The sequence below is a fragment of the Aristolochia californica genome, unplaced genomic scaffold (assembly GCF_029961685.1).
Source record: "Aristolochia californica isolate CCGP_79_NKW_82.1479 unplaced genomic scaffold, dmAriCali1.0.hap1 SCAF_14, whole genome shotgun sequence".
Lineage (NCBI taxonomy): Eukaryota > Viridiplantae > Streptophyta > Magnoliopsida > Piperales > Aristolochiaceae > Aristolochia > Aristolochia californica.
In genome coordinates this window covers 24,625,710-24,647,504 of record NW_027181815.1, presented here as the reverse complement: position 1 = coordinate 24,647,504, position 21,795 = coordinate 24,625,710, and the positions used below count along the sequence as shown (strand labels likewise).

At 44.6% G+C, this 21,795-nt stretch overlaps 1 protein-coding gene across 1 annotated transcript in view; it reads right to left on the bottom strand.

Moving 5' to 3' along the window:
• The window catches only part of LOC137949706 (uncharacterized), an 82,736-nt gene that overhangs the window by 36,745 nt on the left and 24,196 nt on the right, over positions 1-21,795 (bottom strand). The window contains exons 6-8 of the mRNA XM_068795853.1: positions 9,153-9,261; positions 8,637-8,716; positions 1,738-1,819 (exon numbers count right to left, since the gene is read on the bottom strand). Of these exons, the coding sequence (XP_068651954.1) occupies positions 1,738-1,819; positions 8,637-8,716; positions 9,153-9,261 (271 nt within the window). The remainder of the gene's footprint in view (positions 1-1,737; positions 1,820-8,636; positions 8,717-9,152; positions 9,262-21,795) is intronic.

Genomic DNA, 21,795 nt, shown 5'->3' with positions numbered 1-21,795 from the left:
GTGGCAGGTGTGGACCTTCATTCTTCGCTGCATTGGTTTGTAGTTTTGTTTGCCTACGGATCTTATTGCTGCTAGCCGGATGCTCTTTGGCATCGCCCTTCCTGGTTTGGGCAAGTTGTTGATCTCCGTTTGTGCAGACTTCATCCCATCGGGTCTATGGAACGAGAGGAACTGTAGACGATTTAAAGCCAAGTTCGAGTCTCCAGAGAGAGTAGTTGGTATTGTTAAGGAATAGTCCCACATAGATAGTGAGTACAAAGATCTTGAGTTTATTAGTTGGTAAAGAGGTTTCCTAAGTTGGCTACTCATTTTGGGATAGGGCCTTGGACCCAATTTAACATGGTATCAGAGCATGTACTCATATGTGGGCCTACACCTAAAAACTATCTACTTGTAGAGCCACAAAAGAGGGCCTACACCTAAACTGCCTACTCCTAAATTATCCACTCGTAGAACCACAAAAGATGGTCTACACGTGAGGGGGAGTGTTAAGGAATAGTCCCACATAGAGAGTGAGTACAAAGATCTTGAGTTTATTAGTTGGTAAAGAGGTTTCCTAAGTTGGCTAGTCATTTTGGGATAGGGCCTTGGACCCAATTTAACAGGCATCTTATCGGGGCATATTTCCTCTTGGTTGCACACCAAGAAGGCCTTCTTCCCTTTTTTGGGTTGATATATTCGGCACAGCTGGCATTGCCTGGCTCACTTACATGCTCACTCGAGACTACCCGTCGTCCAGGAGTGGTCACCTCCTCAGCCCAGTGTTCTCAAGTTAAATTTTGATAGTTCCTCACTCGGTAACCCTGGGAAACCTAGGTTTGGTGGAGTCTTTCGTGACTACTCAGGCAACCAGATCATCTCTTTTGCTTGCCCTTTGGGAACTACCGATTCGACGACTACCGTGCTCCTAAAACTCCTTAATGGGCTTCGCATCTTTCGTGATCACTGCAGCGGTCCTCTCCACATTGAAGGGGATCCCAAGGTGATGATTGGATGGTGTGCTCATGCTTCCACACCCCTCCATGGCGTCATTGGGATGTGTTCTATGAGATTATGGATACTGCCCCCCACTTTGTTTGTATTTGGTCTCACATACCGAGAGCCGCTAATTCTATTGTTGATGTTCTTGTTAAACATGAGCCTCCCACCGATCCGTTGTTGTTAGAGGTTTGATCCCTTAAGCTTTTGTAATCTTTGTTTCTTTTAATAAAATCATCCTTACTAAAAAAAAAAAAAAATTGTGGTCTTTAAGCCTTGATGATTCATCTCCATTTAGTCTAGGAAGGACCTTTGTAATCTCTGCTACATACCTTTCTCTTTTCTTCCCTTTACAATCAAATTTATCACTTAGTTAAAAAAAAAGTTCTACTCAACGCTAAGCATAAGAGCATCACCTGGCTGTTTATGCCAGTTCTCAATTTGCAACCTAAAAAATTTCATATTTCTAAGAAACATACTCCGGAAGTACTAATTTTCTGGTGATCATTACAGCATTGTGATAGTTTTTACTATAATAAAAGAAAATCACCTCCCTCCACTTGAGTATGAAACTACACATTAAAGAACATCCTCATTTCCAACAAATAAGGGAAGGTGAACACTGGGGGCAATTATTACAAAAAACAGAAGTCCATTTCAGCAAACCATGATTCAGGTACCCAAATAGTATAAGCACCAAAACTAACGCGTACGAGAATCCAATAAATTAAAACAAGAAAAAGAGATCAGTATACTCACCGCTATTTTCTATGAGTTTTGAAGAATTCAGTCGGCGAGATGGATTTACAGTCAGGAGTGTCTGATAATCTGGTAGTAGAGACTGTGAGACAAGAAAACAAGATAAATACAAATAATACTGCATTTTCCATGAGAAGATGCATTTATGAAGAATTGAAATAAACATTTGGATAGAATCAAAATTCTAGGTGAAACCACGGTCACATTTTCCAGGGAGCAGAATATTATATTAACATGCATTGATGCTATAATGAAATAAACACTTAATAAGATGCAGGAAAGCTAGAGCGTTCAGAGCGAAATGAGCAAAACCCAACCCCCCCCCCCTAGGACCCCTCCGAAACCACCTCTCCGAATAGAGAAGCGCTCAGATCGATCAGAGTAAACCGAACCACTGCAGAAGCAGCAGCAGCAGCAAATCGAACTGACAGCAGAGGCCTCCTGCTTGAAGATCCCGGAGGACGAATCAGGATGGCAGACAGTCGTCAGCCGCACCTAAAGGAGAAGGATCAGGGTAGAGAATCCGGTGGAGCTGCAGTTCCAAAATGGCAACGGCTCCATCTCCATCCAAAAATCAAAAGACAGAAATGGAACTTATCTCCGAATCACATCCAGCTCAGGAGCAAAGATTTCCTTCATCTCCATACCCAGCCAAGCGGTGGAAGCATTCGGAATATTACTGGAAAAAGTATGGAGTGGTAAGATGGGAAGAAGCCATAGAAGATCTCTCTTCACCAGAGATTTGGAATTCCAGATTCACACGCAATATCATGGAGGAAGGCCGGAATGTTCCATCACGCAGAGAAGGGAGAACACAATCATGGGGATGATTTTCCTCCCCCAAAGCCCCAAGTCTGGTATGGGTTGGAAGAACTTCCGGAGTTTGATCCATCAACTCTCCCAGAAACCCGAAGCAGGTAAAAGTTTTGCCTTCCCTCAACCTTTTCCACCAAATTACACCTTTTCCTGAGGGCCATCAACCTTTGAATATCCACTCCCCCGGCATTCTTGGCCTACCCCCTTGCGAATCTTCAACCCCAAACCCACCATGGAAGCATCAAAACCAAATCACGCGCCCCCCAAGAAAAGGCCTCCCATTACCCCTTTCGCCTACACCTATTCCCAAAAGAAAAAGAAGGGCAAAGCCAAAGCTACAAACCCCCAGATAATCAGCTCCCCCACTGTCTCCCCTCCTAAATTCCCCCCTCCAATGTCTGACTTTCTACCAACCTTTGACCCGTTTCACCTTCCACCAACCCAATCCAAGCCTGTGGATGATCTCCTCCAATTCCTACATGAGCAAGAGCAAGAATTCGACCCGGAAGAATAGACAGAAACAATGGATCTGGCGTGGATTTTCTACTCCTACAATCATGATGCTTCTTGCCGACCGGCGAAGGATATCCTTCCACCCCATTCTGAATGATTATTATGTCTTGGAATGTCAGAGGAATTGGCTCACAATTCAAGCGAGCCATTATCAAAGCAGCTCTTTTTGAGTGTAAACCAAAAATTGAAATACTTGTTGAAACAAAGCTGAAAGTTTTTGACTACTCTATTGCTCGCAAATTATGGTATGATTCAGATCTTGCGTGGGCAAAGGTCGATGCGATTGGGCACTTAGGTGGCATCCTTGTCATCTGGGACCCAAAAGCAGTTGACGCCACCCTATCTCAGTCAGGCCAAATCTCTATTGGCATTCACTTTCACGACCACTATTTGGGAACTTCTTGGGCGTTGGCTGGTGTCTATGGCCCAACTCGGCAAAACGACCGTGCCTCCTTCTAGGAGGAAGTTTTTCAACTCATCCAACTCTGGGATCTGCCATGGCTTCTGGCAAGAGATTTCAATGCTAGACTTCTTTACTCAAAAAAAGCCCTCCCGCGATCAGAACCACGTCTGTCATGAGAGCCCGCTCATTGTAAGTCTCGAGCTTTCTGAAATTTCTCTCTCTGGTAAACAATTCACCTGGTCCAATGGTCAGTCCTCCCCCATCCTCTCAAAGTTAGACCGTTTCTTTGCTAACAATGAATGACTTCAACTCTTTCCAAATACATCCGGCCAAGTCCTAAACAGAGTCAGTTCTGATCACTGGTCCACACAAGCTAACACTCGCCCTCCTACTTGGGGACGTCTTACTTTTCATTTTGAAAACTCCTGGACCCTCATCGAGTCATTCAACTCATCTCTTCTTGGCTGGTGGCAAGAACTGGAGCATCACCCCAATCCGGGCTGGGCGTTTCCACTCAAAATAAAAGCGCCTAAGGCGAAGATCCGATCTTGGTCCATAAATCATCGAGCTGCTGCTGCTTCTCAAAAAGACTCGATTCGTCACCGCATTGCTGAGTTTGATCTACTCGAAGAGCAAAGGTCTATCTCTTCACCTGATTTGATTATTAGAAATCATTTCAATTTGGAGTATTCAAATTTGTTTCGTAGTGAATCTATTCGCTGCAAACAGCGTGCCAGATTCCGCTGGATAGCCGAGGGAGATGGAAACACAAAGTTCTTTCATTCCATAGCCTCAGCCAGGAGGAGGACTAACCTTATCACTGCTCTCTGTCATGGAGACCAAGTTGCCATGGATAGTCCCTCCATATCTAATATTCTTGTGAAGTTCATCACAAACCTGTACTCCGAGAAGTGTTTCAATTGGTCTAAGCTGCCCCAAATTGAATTCCGGCACATCTCTTCTTCATACGTGTCCAATTTGGAAAGATCTTTCAACACAGAAGAAATTGATTCAGCTTCCCTCGGACTTCCAAAAGATAAAGCTCTCGGGCTTGATGGTTTCAATGGTGAGTTTTACCACAATTTTTGGGATACAATCAAAGATATGTGTATGCATTTGTCCATAATTTCCACCAAGTCGGCATTACCCATAAGGCAGTAGGAGCATCTTTCATTGCTTTAATCTCAAAAGAATCCAACAGTGCCTTACCCCAAGATTTTCGTCCTATTAGCCTCACAACCAGTTATTATAAATTCATTGGTCATCTTCTAGCAAACCGTCTTAGGGCCCACCTTTCGAAAATCATTAATCCATGCCCAAGTGCTTTCATTTGAAATAGGAATATCCTGGATTCCACCATGGCTGCTCACGAACTCTTAGATTCCTTTAAGAAATCAAACCATCCCAGATTTGTCCACAAATTAGATTTTGAAAAAGCCTTTGACCGAGCTAATTGGAAATTATTTGATTACCTATTTGATAGAATGGGTTTTGGGACTAGGTGAAAACTATGGATGAGATGTTGTATCTCTATTGCTTCATATTTTATCCTTATTAATGGAAGGCAATGCGGCTTTTTCAATGCAACAAGGGGAATCAAACAAGGTGACCCTTTGTCTCCTGTTTTGCCTTCTAAATGCGCGTGGCACCCCGTCATTGAGCATCTGGAAAGCCGACTTGCTTCCTGGAGAGGAAGATTTTGTCCAAAGCTGGTAAGCTTGTACTCATCAAATCTTGTTTACACGGTATTCCCTCTTATTTTCTTTCCTTATACCGCTATCCAACCTCTGTCCAAAAAAAGAGGAGATTTTTATGGGGTCAGTTAAATGGGGAAAGAAAATAGCCTTATAAAATGGGTTGATGTTTGTAAACCAATTGTAATGGGTGGTCTTGGGATCCAAGATACAACAACAACAAATTCTGCCTTATTGTTAAAGTGGATCTGGAAATTTAATACGGAACCAGCGTTGATATGGCGAAACATTGTTGCGGCCAAAGCTGAAAAAGTTTCTGGCTGGTTGACTGAAAGTGGAAGGTATTATAAATTATCTCCTATGTGGAAGAAGATTGCTCAAATGTTGCCTGTTTTCAAAAATACCATCAAATGCTACAACGGAACGGGTTGTCAAACAAAATTCTGGACAGATTGGTGGGTAGGCCCAAGCAGCTTCAATGTCAGCCATGGTCATATTTTTCCTCTAGCAAGAGACAAAGATGCGACAATATCTGGGCAAGGGCTTATTTCTAGAGAGTGGAACTTAGATCTCCATAGAGCTTTGTCTGATGGCGAAGCTCTCGAAGTTGTTGATCTTATCACAAGTTTATCAACGGTGTGATTAAAAAATGCTTCAAAGCCAGCAAGGTTTGTTTTCTATTGCTTTTGCTTATAACTTCCTGCTCTCTCCCCACTCAACTCAAACTAACCATCCAACAGTCATTGCATGGTCTTTACACGTTCCTCCTCGAGTGAAGTTCTTCATTTGGACCACTTGCCGAAATAAAATATTTACTGCCGACTCGTTAATTCACCGTGGAACAAATGTATTGGACCCCCTTTGGCCTTTCTGCCAATCCTCGCCTGAGACTGCGGACCATATTCTATTACACTGCGAGTATGCCCATACTGTTTGGACCAAACTCATCAACAAAATTGGCCTGCAATATTGTCCGTCTCAACCTCTCTCATCTACAATACTCACTGTCACTAGCGCTCATCTTTCTAAGCTCGAAAAAATACTTATTTCGTGTTGTGTGGGTCACATCGTCTGGGCCTTATGGAAAGAAAGAAATAATCAGAATTTTTTTTTTTTAAATGATGCTGAATTTTATTAAGAGAGCTCAAACGAGCAGATTACAAGACGGGAAACCTTCCCAAACAATGAGAGATTGTTGGGAGGTTCTGAATTTTGCCAATTTAACAGCCAAAGAATTGGTTGATCTAGGAACGAAGTTCCAATTACAATGAATGGCTGACACAATGTCAGCAATACAATCAGTGATTAGACAGTGGCACCAAAGGGGGGAGATATCTTTTGAACACCAGCTGATGACAGTCTTTGAGTCCCCTTCAATAAGCAGCTTGCCATGAAGTCGCTCTTTAAAGATTTGGAGGCCGAATAGAAGAGCACTCACTTCAACGATATTTGGATCAACAATACCCACCGGCCTAGCATATGATAGAATAGGTTCACCACTGCTGTCTCTGAAAACACCACCAGCTCCAGCCAAAATAATCGGAAATTTAATAGAAAATCTCTACCGAGAAATATCTTGAGCATCAAAATTATTGGGCAAGTATCCTCCTGAATACTCATGTAGAAAAAATTCCAGAACTTGAAAGGATCAATTTTTTTTTTTTTATGAAATGTGATTTTATTAAGAGAGCAAAAAGAGGAGCTAACTCCTGACAACAAGAGATTGCAAGGAGGCTCTTTGCTTAGCTAAAGTATCAACCATAGAATTTGCTAATCTCGGAATGAGAGAAAAAAAACAATCAAAAAAATTGACAATAACCAAAATTTCAAAAAAGGCATCCCAATGGCGCCACCGAGGTGAAGAGGCATTCTCGTACTAGCCAATCACCACCTTAGTGTCTCCCTCGATCAAGATTGGCCCTGAACAATAATCACGAAAAACACGAAGCCCATTAAGAAGACTTTGAAGCTCGGCCATCGTGAAGTCCGCAATACCGAGAGGGCCGGAGAAGGAGACGATCTGGTTCCCAAGAGAACCACGAATCACACCACCGAAACTCGCTAAGTCAGGATTACCGAGAGAAGATCCGTCAAAATTCAACTTAAGGACACAGTAGGTGGCGGGGTCCACTCACAGATGACGGAGGGCTTCAAAAAAATGTGAAGTTGGGCAAGGCACCTCCAATTACTTTTTATGGATGATCCCGAGAAGGGGGAGAAGGTTTTTCGAGAGTGAAGCCAAGTAGCAATATTGCCTGAGATGGTTTCAATGACTCTATCTTGAGTGTTAAATTTGGCATTGAATCTTCTTTGATTGCACTCTAGCCAAAGACCCAGGGGATGAATGTAGATAAAGCAGAGATCATCAATTTTCCAAGACCAGGGATAGGAGTCCTTGCAACATTCGGCAGGTGGCGGCCAAGTCCTCTGGGAAGCAGAGATGGAGCCCAATTCTGCTAAGTATTGACGTCCAAATCCCCCAAGAGAAAGGGCACTATAGAAGCAGGTGGCTAACAGTTTCTTCATTTGCATGGTAGAAAGGGCAGATGGAGTCAACTCCGAGTTGGCCACGAACTCTAAGATTGTAAGCAGAAAGAATCTTATTGCGGCAAACACTCCACATAAAGAATTTTAATTTTGGGGGGGCACTGAGACGCCATGTGAACTCCACCGCATGCTTGGGACCATGAGTGATCCCGCCTCAAATAATAAGCGGAGGAGACTGAGAGAGAGCCACTTTTATCTGGCCACCAGATTAATTTATTTGATTTGTTAGCTTGAATTTGAAAGGATCAAATTTGTGTGGTAATTGGCGACTCGTTGCAAAAGTGTCTTACCCATCTCACCCTCCAGCTATGGAAACTTGGTCTCCACCCTCAATGGGGACATTTCAAATTAAATTTCATGGAAGCGTGTTCGGTTGCCCTGGACTGCTGGATTTGGAGGGGTCGTACATGACGAGAATGAGAATCTTCTTTTCTCATATGCTGGACCGATTGGAGTATCTGATTCAACTACTGCTAAGCTTTCTGGGTTATATAATAGTTTAAAACTTTTCAAACAAAGGCTGGTAGGCCTTCTCTATGTTGAAGGAGACTCAACAGTTGTCATCAATTGGTGCAAAAAGTCATCTAAACCTCCTTGGCGGCATTGGGAATTATTTGAGGAAATCTGTACTTTAATTTCTCAATTACATTGTAAATGGAAATGTATTCCTAGATCTGCTAATCACTTAGCAGATAATCAGGCTAAACTAGGCGTTTCCCTCCAACATCTTGTTGTGGAGGAAGGCCTTCTTTAGTAAGGTATGTGTACTCTTCCCTTTTCTCTGCTAGCAATATATTCACACCTTTTTTACTCAAAAAAAAAAAAAATGCAGGAAAGCTATAGTTAAATAAATACTTAGAAGCTTAACATGCAAGAAAGCTACAATGTAAGAATCACTGACTAATACCATTAACTGCAAGACTGACCTTTGGAATAGATGCAGTGTTACCAAGTTCTTCACATTTTGACAACCTCATACCAGAGAAAAGCTCATAAATCAGACAACCTAACAGGGAAAGAGTGTCGGTAGCAAGTCAATTGCAGCCACTACGGATACGATAGAACATCAATAACCATGAAATAAAGAGCATTGCATCAACCAACAGCACAAGAGATTTGAATGAAAGAAACTTTTTCTTCTTTCTGCTTCCTTTAGCTAAATATATGGAGTCAATTTCCCCGTCAATGAAACCAAGAGATATATGTATCTAAATTTAATAAACTGGAGATTCCTTTTTTTTCATTAAAATGAAGGCATTCACAATTTTGAGACAGAAACATATTCACCCAGATCAAGAAGAAGTACCAAGAAAGCACATAAGAAGAAACCAAGCATGTCCCATGGGTAACAATTAACACAACAACAACAAAGAAAAACATCCTAGACAAGTCTCCAATACATGTAGCAGTGGTAAAATAGTAGATGGCAATCAAAAACTCACCCAATCCCCATGAGTCAATGGCCCAAGGTGGAGATTTTCTTATAGTTGACCAGTCAGACTTACGCAACTCCTGTGATTTGTATTGTGATCCAACAAGCCACTCAAATTGCTGCATTAAACATAATCCATGAGAAACCATTGCCGCAAAAGAGCACCTGCTGGAATATACTATCATTCAAAAGGAACATAAGTACTTCCAAAGGATCCTTCATGCAGCCCAGACTGATCCTGGACCTAATACTAAATTGAGCATCTATGCTTACTCTTCCTGTAATGTTCATTGAGCTTATACAAGATAATACCAGAATTTTTCTCTTCCTTAATTTAAAACGGTGACACAAAATGTATTTCATAAACCAGCAATTAAACCTGCAGCTAAGGAAAAAAAAAAGAAAGAAAAAAAAATGCACTGCAAAACCCAATAACATCAAGTATCTTAAAGAAAATGATCCCCCTTCAACATGAACCATAACTTTAAAACAAATGATGTATATACTAACAGAGAGAGAGAAATACAGAGGCCAAGGGTGCAAAACCCTAACAACAAGAGATTAAAGGGTCCTCCCTGCTTGGCTAGCACATCAGCTGCCAAATTAGCTGAACTCAGAATGAGAGACCAAATACAAGAAAATTGAGAGGCAATAACCACCTTCAAGTCTCCTTCAATGTGAAGAGGGCCACTACAGTTGTCTCTAAAAATACAAACCATAACTTTATCATCAACTTCTGCACTTGACCTTCTCACCTTTTTTTTGTTTGTCACTTTTCCAAGTCACTATATTTTGGACTTGAGGAAGTGAACCATATTTTGTTAGACAGCTCTTATGCTCAAATGGGTCTGGAATTTCAACAACAAGCATAATAGTTTATGGAGGAATATGGTGAAATTCTACCTCCAATTTTCGGGTGCCTGGTGGAGAGAGGGTGGCGCCGCTTGCCTCCTATCCCCGATATGGAAATCAATTTTCAAGCTTCTTCCAGTATTCAGATATGCTACCTCGTTTCACACGGGCAATGGAAGGACCCTTATCTTCTGGTCGGATGAATGGTGTGGCCCCTGATCCCTCTCAGAGGACGTGGAGTCTCCCGTTCCGTCGGGGATTAAATGATGAGGAATCGTTGGCTTTTTGCTCTCTCCTTACCAGACTCAGCAGTACTATTATCCGGGAGCACTCAGTTGATAACCTGATTTGGAAACCCAATAATAATGGCCGATTCACTGTTACTTCGGCTTACTTTCAGTTCAGAAGGCAAGACTACAATATTCATGAGCACAAGGCGAATCTGGCTTGGAAACTCTTAGCACCAAGCAAAATCAAATTTTTCGTGTGGTCGACCATCAGAGAACAGATTCTTACTTCGAACAACCTTCATAGAAGAGGTTTCACCGCCCCCAATCTTTTTTGTCCACTTTGCGGTGAGTGCGAAAAAAGTTCAGCATGTCCTCTTACACTGAATTTTCGTGGCAAGTTCAGATGAAGATTTTTCAGAAAACTGGGCTCCAAGTGGGGCTACATCAGGACCTCTTTGGCACCTTTGAGATGGTTCGAGGGATTCTCCTTCCTTGGCTAGCCAAGTTAATACTTTCAGTCTGTCTTACGCATGTTCCATGGTGCATTTGGCACGAGCGGAACAACCGGAAATTCAACTCCAAAGCTAGCACCCCGAACAACACGGTTTCTCATGCCGTTGGCCTCATCTCGAGCTGGCTTCATACAAGGAAGGATTTTGCCACTCTATCGGGGGTTCCCTTCGGGAAAATTGGAATTTGATCGCTCATATGTCTGGCCCCAACAGAACTCCAAGTATGGCCATCTGGGATCCTCCCTCTTGCGACTGCATTAAGCTGAATTTTGATGGTAGTGTTATTGGATGTCTTGGGCCGACTCGAGCAAGTGATGTGTTCAGAGGTAAGAATGGAGACCCTATTCTTTCTTACGCTGGTCCGGTGGGCATTGCCGATTCTAATACTACTGAAGTTAGTGCCCTGTTGTTCGGCCTCCAAATCTTCAGGGATCGTCTCTATGCAAGTTAATCATTGAAGGCGACTCGAAGACGGTTATTAGTTGGTATTCCAAAGACAACTTCCCCCCTTGGCACCACTGGCCCATCACGAATAGTATTGCGGACATTGTATCTTCTATTCATTGTAATTGGAATCTCATTCCTAGATCAGCCAACTCTCTGGCTAATAAATTGGCAAAATTCAGAACTTCCCAGCAATCTCTCATTGTTTGGGAAGGTTTCCCTCCTTTGTAAATTGCTCTTTTGAGTTTTTGTCTTAATAAAAATCAGCATCATTTCAAAAAAAAAAAAAAAAAAAAAAAAAACCGGATGATCGAACCACACTCTCTAGAAAGGGGAGGGGAACAGCAGTCAAACAATTCCTCAGTGATCAGAGACCTATGTAAGCAAACTTCTGGCATTGGAGCTTGGAAACAGATCTAACAATTCCTCAGTTACCAAAAAACAATATAACTTGGACAAAAGAAGAGGTATTTGCCCATTACACCAAGTATAGATGGCATCAGACATACCAGATCCATGAGAACTCATTTATAAAGTCATCAACCTGTCACGTGGCTTTTTTTTTAAATTATGCTGAATTTTATTAAATCAAAAGCTCAAAAGAGCAAAATTACAAGGGGAAGCATTCCCAAACAATGAGAGATTGCTAGGAGATTCCGAATTTAGCCAATTTATCAGCCAAGGAATTGGCTGATCTAGGAATGAGATTCAAATTACAACGAATTGAGGACACAATGTCAGCAATACAATCAATGATAGGCCAATGGCGCCAGGGGGGGAGCTTTCTTTTGAGCACCAATTGATGACAACCTTGGAGTCTCCTTCAATAAGCAGCTTACCGTGAAGACGGTTCTTGAAGATTTGAAGGCCAAAAAGAAGACCACTCACTTCAGCAGTGTTGGAATCGACGATGCCCATCGGCCTAGCATAGGAGAGAATAGAAACTCCACAACTCTCTAAAAACACCACCTACTCCTGCCAGTCCTGGACAGCCTAAATCATTGCCATCAAAGTTGTTTGATGCAGTTGCCTGGGGGAGGATCCCAAGTAGCCATGACCGGAATCCTGCGAGGACCCGTCATATAAGCGAGCAAACTCCAATTATCAGGAAGGGAAACACCCGATAGAGACGCAAATTCCTTTCTACTATGCAACCAACTGGAGATTAAGCCCACTACATAAGAAGCCATATTATCCGAGGTACTAGCTTTTGAATTGTATCTACAGTTGTTAAGCTCAAACCATATACACCATGGGACGTGCGCAAGGCATGCCAAGAGAATTAACTTGCCCAATCTAGGAAGGTGAATCCCCATAACCATCTGACAAATGCCGCTATCAAGTGACTGTTGTAACACATGTAGCTTCAGTTCTCTCCGCTGAATCTCTAACCGTATTAAAATCTCCCCCTTGACACCCTGACCCCAACCCCAAACTAGAACACCTCAATGGAGATCTTGCCCCAAATTTATCCCAAAAGTATTGTCGATTAGCACCAACAGAAGGCCCATAGACACTAGATATAACAAACCCATTTCCTCCATCGAGATTTTTCAGTGCCGCTAAACAGAATGATTGCATGCAAAGTCATCGATAATTGGAATTTAGAAGTACGTTGTTAAATATAATGTAAAGGGTAGTTTGGTTATTTCATAGAGTTTGCATTTGTCTATGGTCCAATTTTCATAGCATTTGGGCATGTAACTATGGAGATAGGAGTGCTTGTATGAGGGGTATAGAGGTCTTTTTCTCTCTACTCACTTAAGTTAATAAAAGGGAGATGGGGCTTGACTTTTTACCCCATCCAAAGTTGTGCACTCTTCTCCAAAACTCTTCATTTCTTCTTCCCTTTACCTCTTCTCTCTCTCAACTCTCTTTCCTTCAATAATTGACATGGTATCAAAGTGATCGGTCCTGACTTCAAGCCAGTGAAGCATCCTCACTCCCTCTATTGAATACAACATCATCTCAGAAAAGGGAATTTCAAGGTTTGGTCTTGACTTGTGTCAAAATTTTGGATTCTTTTTTTCTCTTTCTCTGCAATAACCCTAGAGTTGATGATTTATACTACTAATTGAGCAGTCCTATGTCTGATTAGTGCCCCAAGAGGGTTCTTTACTTGGGATTCTCTGATTCTTAGTGTGTGTAGACTCCAATATTGTGTCCAGTGCCTGCGTAATCCTCTAGAAGGCTGACATTAGCCTGGATTTTGTGATTTCTGGTACTTGTTGGTTGAAATCCCTAAAATTAAGGTTTTATACATATTATTAGGTGTTATGGTGACTGTTTGACGAAAACCTAATTCGGCTCAATGGGGCCCACCTAGTCTGTGCAACTTCGTAGGTGCAATTGATATATTAATTGAGTATTATTTGTCGTAACGTGCGCCGGCGATTTCAAAATTGCTAATGTGCGCCACCATCTTCGAAAATGTCTAAGCGAGAGAGGATGGCCCCACCAGTCACCGTCCCCGGTCCCGGGCTCACCGGTCACCCACCTGCCGTCAACACCTCCAACGACAATCACCGACGCTCCGAGCATCATCGAAATGCAGAGTCATCGCCTCTAACAACAACGGCAAAATCTTCGGCGAAGACACCAGAACCTCTTCCGGCGAGCAGCGGCTGATGTCAAAGAAACCCAAGGATGCGGAATGGACGGCTGTTTCCTAGCAAAAAAGATGACAGTTGTTTTCAATTTTCTTACGGGAAAAATCGAGTTACAGTCGAAAATGTCATCCAGAGCTTGGGAACTGTCGTAAGAATCAGTTCGGCAAGCGGGACGAAGTTCTCCTTCGTCTCTGTCTCCACAGCTGCCATCTCAGCCTTTGTCCAGCAGTTCCTTCACTGTAGGGAAGATAAATCGAGGTGGACATGCGAACTATGGTCGGAAAATATGGTTTTCCTCTTCTCTGTGACCTCTCTCTGTGGTCGTCGTGACTGCAGAATCACGCAGCAACGATGGAGCACAATCCTTTCTCGCCTCTTCATCCCAGAGAGCACGATCTCCGGCTTCGGCAGGAAAGAACTGGCAGAAGCTCTCCAGAGCTTTTCTCCGGCGCCGACGAGTTTTCCGGTGACCTCCGGCAACAATACCCTGGCTTTTCCACCTTTTCTTCTTGAGCCTCGCCAAAACCTTTTCTCCCACACACGACCTTTCTCCCTCCTTAACTCTCCTCCCCCAAAGCACCCCGAACCATACCCTCCGAAAAAGCCTACCGCTGTAAGCTTCTCTGAACCAGCACCCTCCTCCCTCCCTTTTGAGCCTAAGAAAATCATTCTCCTTCCCCCAAACCTTCTCCGTGACGAGTGGCTTGCCCTGGCATGGTCTATTACCACCCACTCCACCCTTGAAACCGACAAATCCAGCATCTAGTGGTTGTTGGATCGGCTAAACCTCACATACACCCCCCCTAGAATCTCCTTCTTCGCCCCCCAAACCTGGCTTGTACATTACCATACCCAACCGGAGACATTGGCGGCCCGCGCCCTCGCTCCTCATCCCCCTTTAGGAATCCTAAGAATAAGTGAATGGCTTCCATCGACGCCATCCAGTCAGTTCAGGTAATGGGTGACCTTACCAGGTTTGCCAGTGGAGCTTTGGCAGCATTTGGTCTTCTCCGGCATCATGGAGGAGTTCGGATCCATCATTGCTTCAGACCCACTTACTGAGCACTAGCATCGACTTGATGGGGCCCGGGTGCTCATCAACCCCCTCCAACAATGCGTTGGAGTACATTTCAAATGTGTATTGGTTGATAATGCTCGATTCTGGATCTGAGTCGACATTGGAACTATGTCTAACTTCCAACACGTGGAGCACCCTATTGTAGTGAAGCCAGTTGTGAAGCCAGTTGGCAATACCCCACAACCTGGCATTACATTGAGAAACAGCATGTGCAGGCTTCACTCCTCCCCAAGAAGTGTGGTCTTCCCCTTGCAATCCTGTCATGACTCGTGTTGCCACCTTTATCTCCTCAAGACCGCCCTCAAAATCCCCCACAACCCACCATAGCTACATACCAGAGGAGAAACAGAGGGCAGCCACGGCAACTACTTCTGGGAGAGCCTAGTGCTCAAGCTCGCCTCCCTCAGGATCTGAGACGGGCCCTTTCGTCTTCCCGGAATCAGGTAAACAATCTCAGAGGTTTGTAGAGGCACTCCAATCCGAGCAGCACAAGTAAGACCCGAAAACCTGGGCACAAATCGTGGAGCTAGCTAAATTGATGGGAACTGTCTTCGCATGGCCACTTCTGGGGGACAAACACCCCTCGAAAATGTCAAAGAAAAAGCAAAATGATCAATGATTGTGCTCTCATGGAACATTCATGGAATTGGCTCATCGCGGCACCGTGCGTCTATTCGTAGCCTCTTCACCTCTACTAAATCTAGCAATGACGTGCTTCAAGAGACTAAGGTGGCGTCTCTTCCGCTAGGCTTCGTTCATGATATTTGGCCTCTGAGAGAGCCGGTTGGATCACTGTCAATGGCAGGTGGCATCCTTCTCATTTGGGATACTGGTGCCATTGATGTGATGGATAGCTTTCAAGGTAGCTATGCGCTGGGAGTGAATGGGTGACCTTACCAGGTTTGCCAGTGGAGCTTTGGCAGCATTTGGTCTTCTCCGGCATCATGGAGGAGTTCGGATCCATCATTGCTTCAGACCCACTTACTGAGCACTGGCATCGACTTGATGGGGCCCGGGTGCTCATCAACCCCCTCTAACAATGCGTTGGAGTACATTTCAAATGTGTATTGGTTGATAATGCTCGATTCTAGATCCGAGTCGACATTGGAACTATGTCTAACTTCCAACACGTGGAGCACCCTATTGTAGTGAAGCCAGTTGGCAATACCCCACAACCTGGCATTACATTGAGAAACAGCATGTGCAGGCTTTACTCCTCCCCAAGAAGTGTGGTCTTCCCCTTGCAATCCTGTCATGACTCGTGTTGCCACCTTATCTCCTCAAGACCGCCCTCAAAATCCCCCACAACCCACCATAGCTACATACCAGAGGAGAAACAGAGGGCAGCCACGGCAACTACTTCTGGGAGAGCCTAGTGCTCAAGCTCGCCTCCCTCAGGATCTGAGACGGGCCCTTTCGTCTTCCCGGAATCAGGTAAACAATCTCAGAGGTTTGTAGAGGCACTCCAATCCGAGCAGCACAAGTACGACCCGAAAACCTGGGCACAAATCGTGGAGCTAGCTAAATTGATGGGAACTGTCTTCGCATGGCCACTTCTGGGGGACAACCACCCCTCGAAAATGTCAAAGAAAAAGCAAAATGATCAATGATTGTGCTCTCATGGAACATTCATGGAATTGGCTCATCGCGGCACCGTGCGTCTATTCGTAGCCTCTTCACCTCTACTAAATCTAGCAATGACGTGCTTCAAGAGACTAAGGTGGCATCTCTTCCGCTAGGCTTCGTTCATGATATTTGGCCTCTGAGAGAGCCAGTTGGATCACTGTCAATGGCAGGTGGCATCCTTCTCATTTGGGATACTGGTGCCATTGAGGTGATGGATAGCTTTCAAGGTAGCTATGCGCTGGGAGTGAAGCTGCATGACAAATGCTCAAGTAACATTCGGTGTCTCGTGGAGGTCTATGGGCCTTCTAGACATAGCGAGAGACACATCTTTTGGGATGACCTTCTGTTGGTCTATCAAAGATGACCTGTTCCACTTTTTCTTGCCAGTGACTTCAATGTGACCCGATTCTGCCACGAGAAGTCCCTGCCGTCTAGGAGGATTACTACCTCCATGAGGTTTCTTGCTGACTTTATTGGAAGCGGGAGCTCAATGAAATTGCTTTATTCGGGAAGACATTCACTTGGTCCAACGGAAGGCAGCCCCCTCTGCTTTCAAAGCTTGACCGGCTTCTTGCTAGCAAAGATTGGATGCGGCTATATAGTGATGTTACTAGTAAAGTGTTTAACCGGATTGTCTCTGATCATTGGCCGATCATGATGGACACTCACTTCGGCAATTGCGCCCCCCCCCCCCCCCCCCCCCCCCCCTCCCCCCCCTCTCTCTACCATTCTGGTTCAACAATGCTTGGATCAAGGACCCCTCATTTGATTCTTTGATTCAGTCCTTTTGGAGGAGGATTGTTGTTATTGGACCTAGCGGATGGTCCCTCCTGGTGCAACTCAAGCTTCTCAAGCCTCTTTTACGCTCTTGGGCCCTCGAGCACCAGTCCTCTCGTTCAGCGGAGAAAGCTTCCGCCCTTGCTCAGGTGGCTATCATTGACGAGGACGATGAGGCTAGAACCCTAACCCATGCTGAATCAGCTCAACACTTTGCTCTCATGGGGAAGCTGCAGAACTTCGATCATTGCAATCTAGTACATTGGAAGCAGCGAGCTCGGTTCAAATGGCTTTTGGAGGGGGACGCCAATACAACATTTTTTATGTTGTTGCCACTAGCAGAAAAAGAGTCAATCGTATCACATCGCTCTGTTTCAATAGTGAGATTACCTCAGACAGAGCCTTTATTTCTAACAATTTGGTAAGCTTTTTTTGCAGATCTCTACACTGAAGGGCAGACAGTTCGCCCCTTTTTTTCAGCGGATTTATCTTATGGCCATACTTGTTGCAGTTGTTGGTCTTATTGAGCTCCCCTTTTCTAGTAGAGAAATCGAGAAAGCTGCAATGGCGCTCCCTCTAGATCGTGCTCCAGGCTCGAACGGATTCAATGGCGAATTCTACCGGCACTGCTGGCCCCTCATCGGTGAAGACATAGCTCGCATGGTCCACTCGTTCTACCACACGAGCATTGCTTTCAAGAGTATTGGGGCTTCATTCATCGCCCTTATTCCCAAAAAAGTCGGGGTTGAGCTTCTTTCAGAACTCTAGCCTATCAGTCTCACCACCAGCACCTATAAAATCATTATGCATCTTCTTGCCAATTGTCTCATAGCAGTTCTTCCGATTGCTATTCACTAAGGGTAGAGTACCTTCATCAAAGGGAGGAGCATCCTAGATTCTGCCATGGCTTGTCATGAGCTTCTACACCACTTTAAGATCTTGAACCTCCCCAGATTTTTTCCCAAGCTAGATTTTGAGAAGGCATTCGATAGAGTCAATTGGAAGCTTCTTGATATTCTTTTGGAAAGAATGGGTTTTGGTGTTAACTGGAGATTTTAGATTCAAAGCTGCATCTCCTCAGCCAGCTACTCGGTGCTTCTGAATGGTACAGTGTGTGGATTTTTTAAAGGCACTCAGCGCATTCGTCAGGGGGACCCCATGTCCCCATTGCTTTTTAATGTGGTGGCAGAATATCTCTCTTCTCTGATTTATTCGACCAAGGATTTGGGCTAGCTTCTACCCAAAACAGATATTGCGGCTTTTGACATACCGATTCTTCAGTTTGCGGATGACACTATTTGCTTCGATGTGGGCACCATGGATCAGATCAAGGAGTTGGAGAGTTGTTCTTGGTCTATTCGAGTTGGCTTCGGATCAGAAAATCAATTGGAGGAAAACCACTCTACTGGGATATTATATAGATGGAGTTGAGCTCAGAGGTATGGCTGATTTCCTGGGATGCTCTCTGGAGAGTAAACCTGCAACATATTTGGACCTCCCCCTTTTTGATTCTTGACCCACGACTGGGCTTTGGTCCCCCCTTATTGAAAAATTTGAGAAGCTCCAATCCACAACAGGTAGACTTACTCTGCTAAAGTCTTGCTTGGCTGGCCTGCCAAATTATCTCCTATCTTTTATTAAGTGTCCAACCGTTGTGTGCTCAAAGATAGATGCTATTCGTTATCGCTTCCTATGGAAAGGATCGGAAGACACATTCAGATATCATTTGGTCAGTTAGAAGGATATTTGTATGCCTCAGAATAGAGTGGGTTGAGCATTCGGCCTACAAAGGATATGAATAATGCCCTCCTGCTTAAGTGGATTTGGATCCTCAAAGCCAACCATAGAAATTTGTGGAGAAATATGGTGTGCCACTATCTTCAGATTCTAGGGCAATGGTGGAGAGAGGGAAGCGCTCCTTGCCGTCTATCCCCGATTTGGAAATCCATTTATAAGTTGTTTCCAGCCTTCCAAGGTCGCAACCTCCTTCTACCCAAGAAACAGGAGGACTCGTTTATTCTGGACCGCAACGCATCCATTCGTAGTCTCCTTGCCCGTACTAAAGGTGATGGCATCCTACTTGTGTGGGACACTAGTACTATCGAGGTGCTAGACAAATGTTGTGGCACCTACTCCCTAGGAGCCAAGCTGAGAGACCGAGGCTCGGGAAACATTTGGTGTCTCGTGGGAGTCTACGGCCCAACTAGGCACAACGAGCGACATCTCTTCTAGGATGACCTCCTAATGGTTTGTCAAAAATGGCCTATTCCCTTGATGCTAGCGGGCGACTTCAACATTACCCGCTTCTGCCACGAGAAGTCCCCGCCTTCTCAGAGAATCACAACCTCCATGAGGCTATTTGCGGACTTTATTGGCTACTGGGACCTGGACGAGATCGTTCTATCCGAGAAGACCTTCACTTGGTCTAATGGAAAAGAGCACCCCATCCTATCCAAGTTTGATCGGTTCTTAGCCAATAATGACTGGCTCCAGCTCTACAACAATGCCAACGGCAAAGTTCTCAATCGAGTAGTATTAAATTATTGGCCGATCATGGTTGATACTCACTTCGACAGTCCCCCCCCCCCCCCCCTGTTCAGATTCAACAATGCTTGGATGCAGACCTTTCTTTTGACACCTCTATCCAGTCCTTCTAGCAGAGGATGGTCGTTGCTAGTCCCTCCCGATTACGCTTAAGTTGTTGAAGCCACTGCTGCGCTCCTGAGCCACTACGAGAAAGGCCTTCACCTCGGCAGAGAGAGTCTCTGCCATTGCCCAGATTGCTTCATTAGACTCAGAGGAGGAGTCTAGAGGCCTCTCTTCATCTAAAGCGGCTCAAAGATATGCCCTCCAAGGGCACTTGCAATCTTTTGTTCATAGAGATCTCGTGCATTGGAAGCAGCGTGCTCGCTTCAAGTGGCTCTCAGAAGGGGATGCAAATACCAAGTTCTTCCATGTTGTCGCATCAGCCCGGAGAAGAGCCAATCGCATCACTTCGCTCAGTGTCAATGGTGAGACCACATCGGAACGATCCTTTATCTCTGACTCATTGGTGAACTTTTTTGCAAATCTATATTCTGAATGCCAATCAGTTCGCCCTTTCTTTCAAAAGGTCAATATTCAGGCTATTCCATCGGCAGCAGCCAACCTCATTGAGCTCCCCTTCTCCTGTCATGAAATTGAAAAAACAGTCTTGGGGCTCCCTCTGGATCGTGCTCCGGGCCCAAACGGATTTAATGGTGAATTTTACCGTCGTTGTTGGCCCCTCATCAATGAAGACATGGCCCACATGGTCCATTCCTTCTATCATCAAGGCATCAGGTACAAGAGTATCAGAGCTTCCTTTATTGCCCTTATCCCTAAAAAAGAAGGGGCAAAGCTCCCTTCAGATTTCCGGCCTATCAGTCTCACCACCAGTACCTACAAGGTGATAGCACGTCTCCTCGCTAATCGCCTCTGTGTGGTCCTTCCGACTGCTATTCATCACGGTCAAAGTGCCTTCCTCAAGGGAAGGAACATCTTAGATTCGGCCATGACATGTCACAAGCTCATCCACCACTTCAAGGCGTTGAAGCTCCCCAGATTCATCCTCAAATTAGACTTTGAGAAAGCTTTTGACAGAGTTAATTGGAAGTTTTTGCACACTCTCCTAGGAAAGAAGGGATTTAGTGCAAAGTGGCCTTTATGGATCCAAAGCTGTATTTCCTCTACCAACTGCTCCATTCTTCTCAACGGAACTTTTTGCGGTTATTTTAAGGGATCCAGGGGAATCGGAAAGGGAGACCCCTTAAACCCCTTGCTCTTCAATGTGGTGGCCGAATATCTCTCGTCCTTAATTTACTCGGCCAAGAATTTGGGATGGCTTCTCCCCACGGCAGGTCGCGCGGCCTTCGATATTCTGATCCTCCAACTTGCAGATGACACTATTTGTTTTGGGGTTGGCACCGTGGATCAGATTAAAAAGTTGTGTGCAGTTTTGGGCTTATTTGAGTTGGCTTCTGGGTAGAATATTAATTGGAAGAAAACCACTCTCCTTGGCTATCACATCGACACATTTGGCCTTCGATGGCGCTATGGTCCCCCCTTATCGAGAAATTTGAGAAGAGATTAGCTACTTGGAGGGGCAAATTTCTATCTACAATGGGGTGACTCACTCTTCTCAAGTCATGCTTAGCGGGGCTGCCAAACTATCTCTTATCATTCATGCAATGTCCGGCTTCAGTTTGCTCCAAGATTGACGCCATTCGTCAGCGTTTTCTCTAGAGAGGATCAGAAGACACCAGATACCATCTGGTTAGCTGGACGAAAATTTGCTTGCCTCACAATAGGGGTGGTTTAGGCATCCGGCTTACAAAGGAGATGAGCAAAGCCCTAATGCTCAAATGGATCTGGAACTTCAATGTCAAACACAGCAGCCTATGGAGGGATATGGTCAGGTTCTATCTTCAGTTTTCCGGGTATTGGTGGAGAGAAGGTGGCATCACTCGTCTCTTATCCCCGATTTAGAAATCAGTTTATAAGTTAC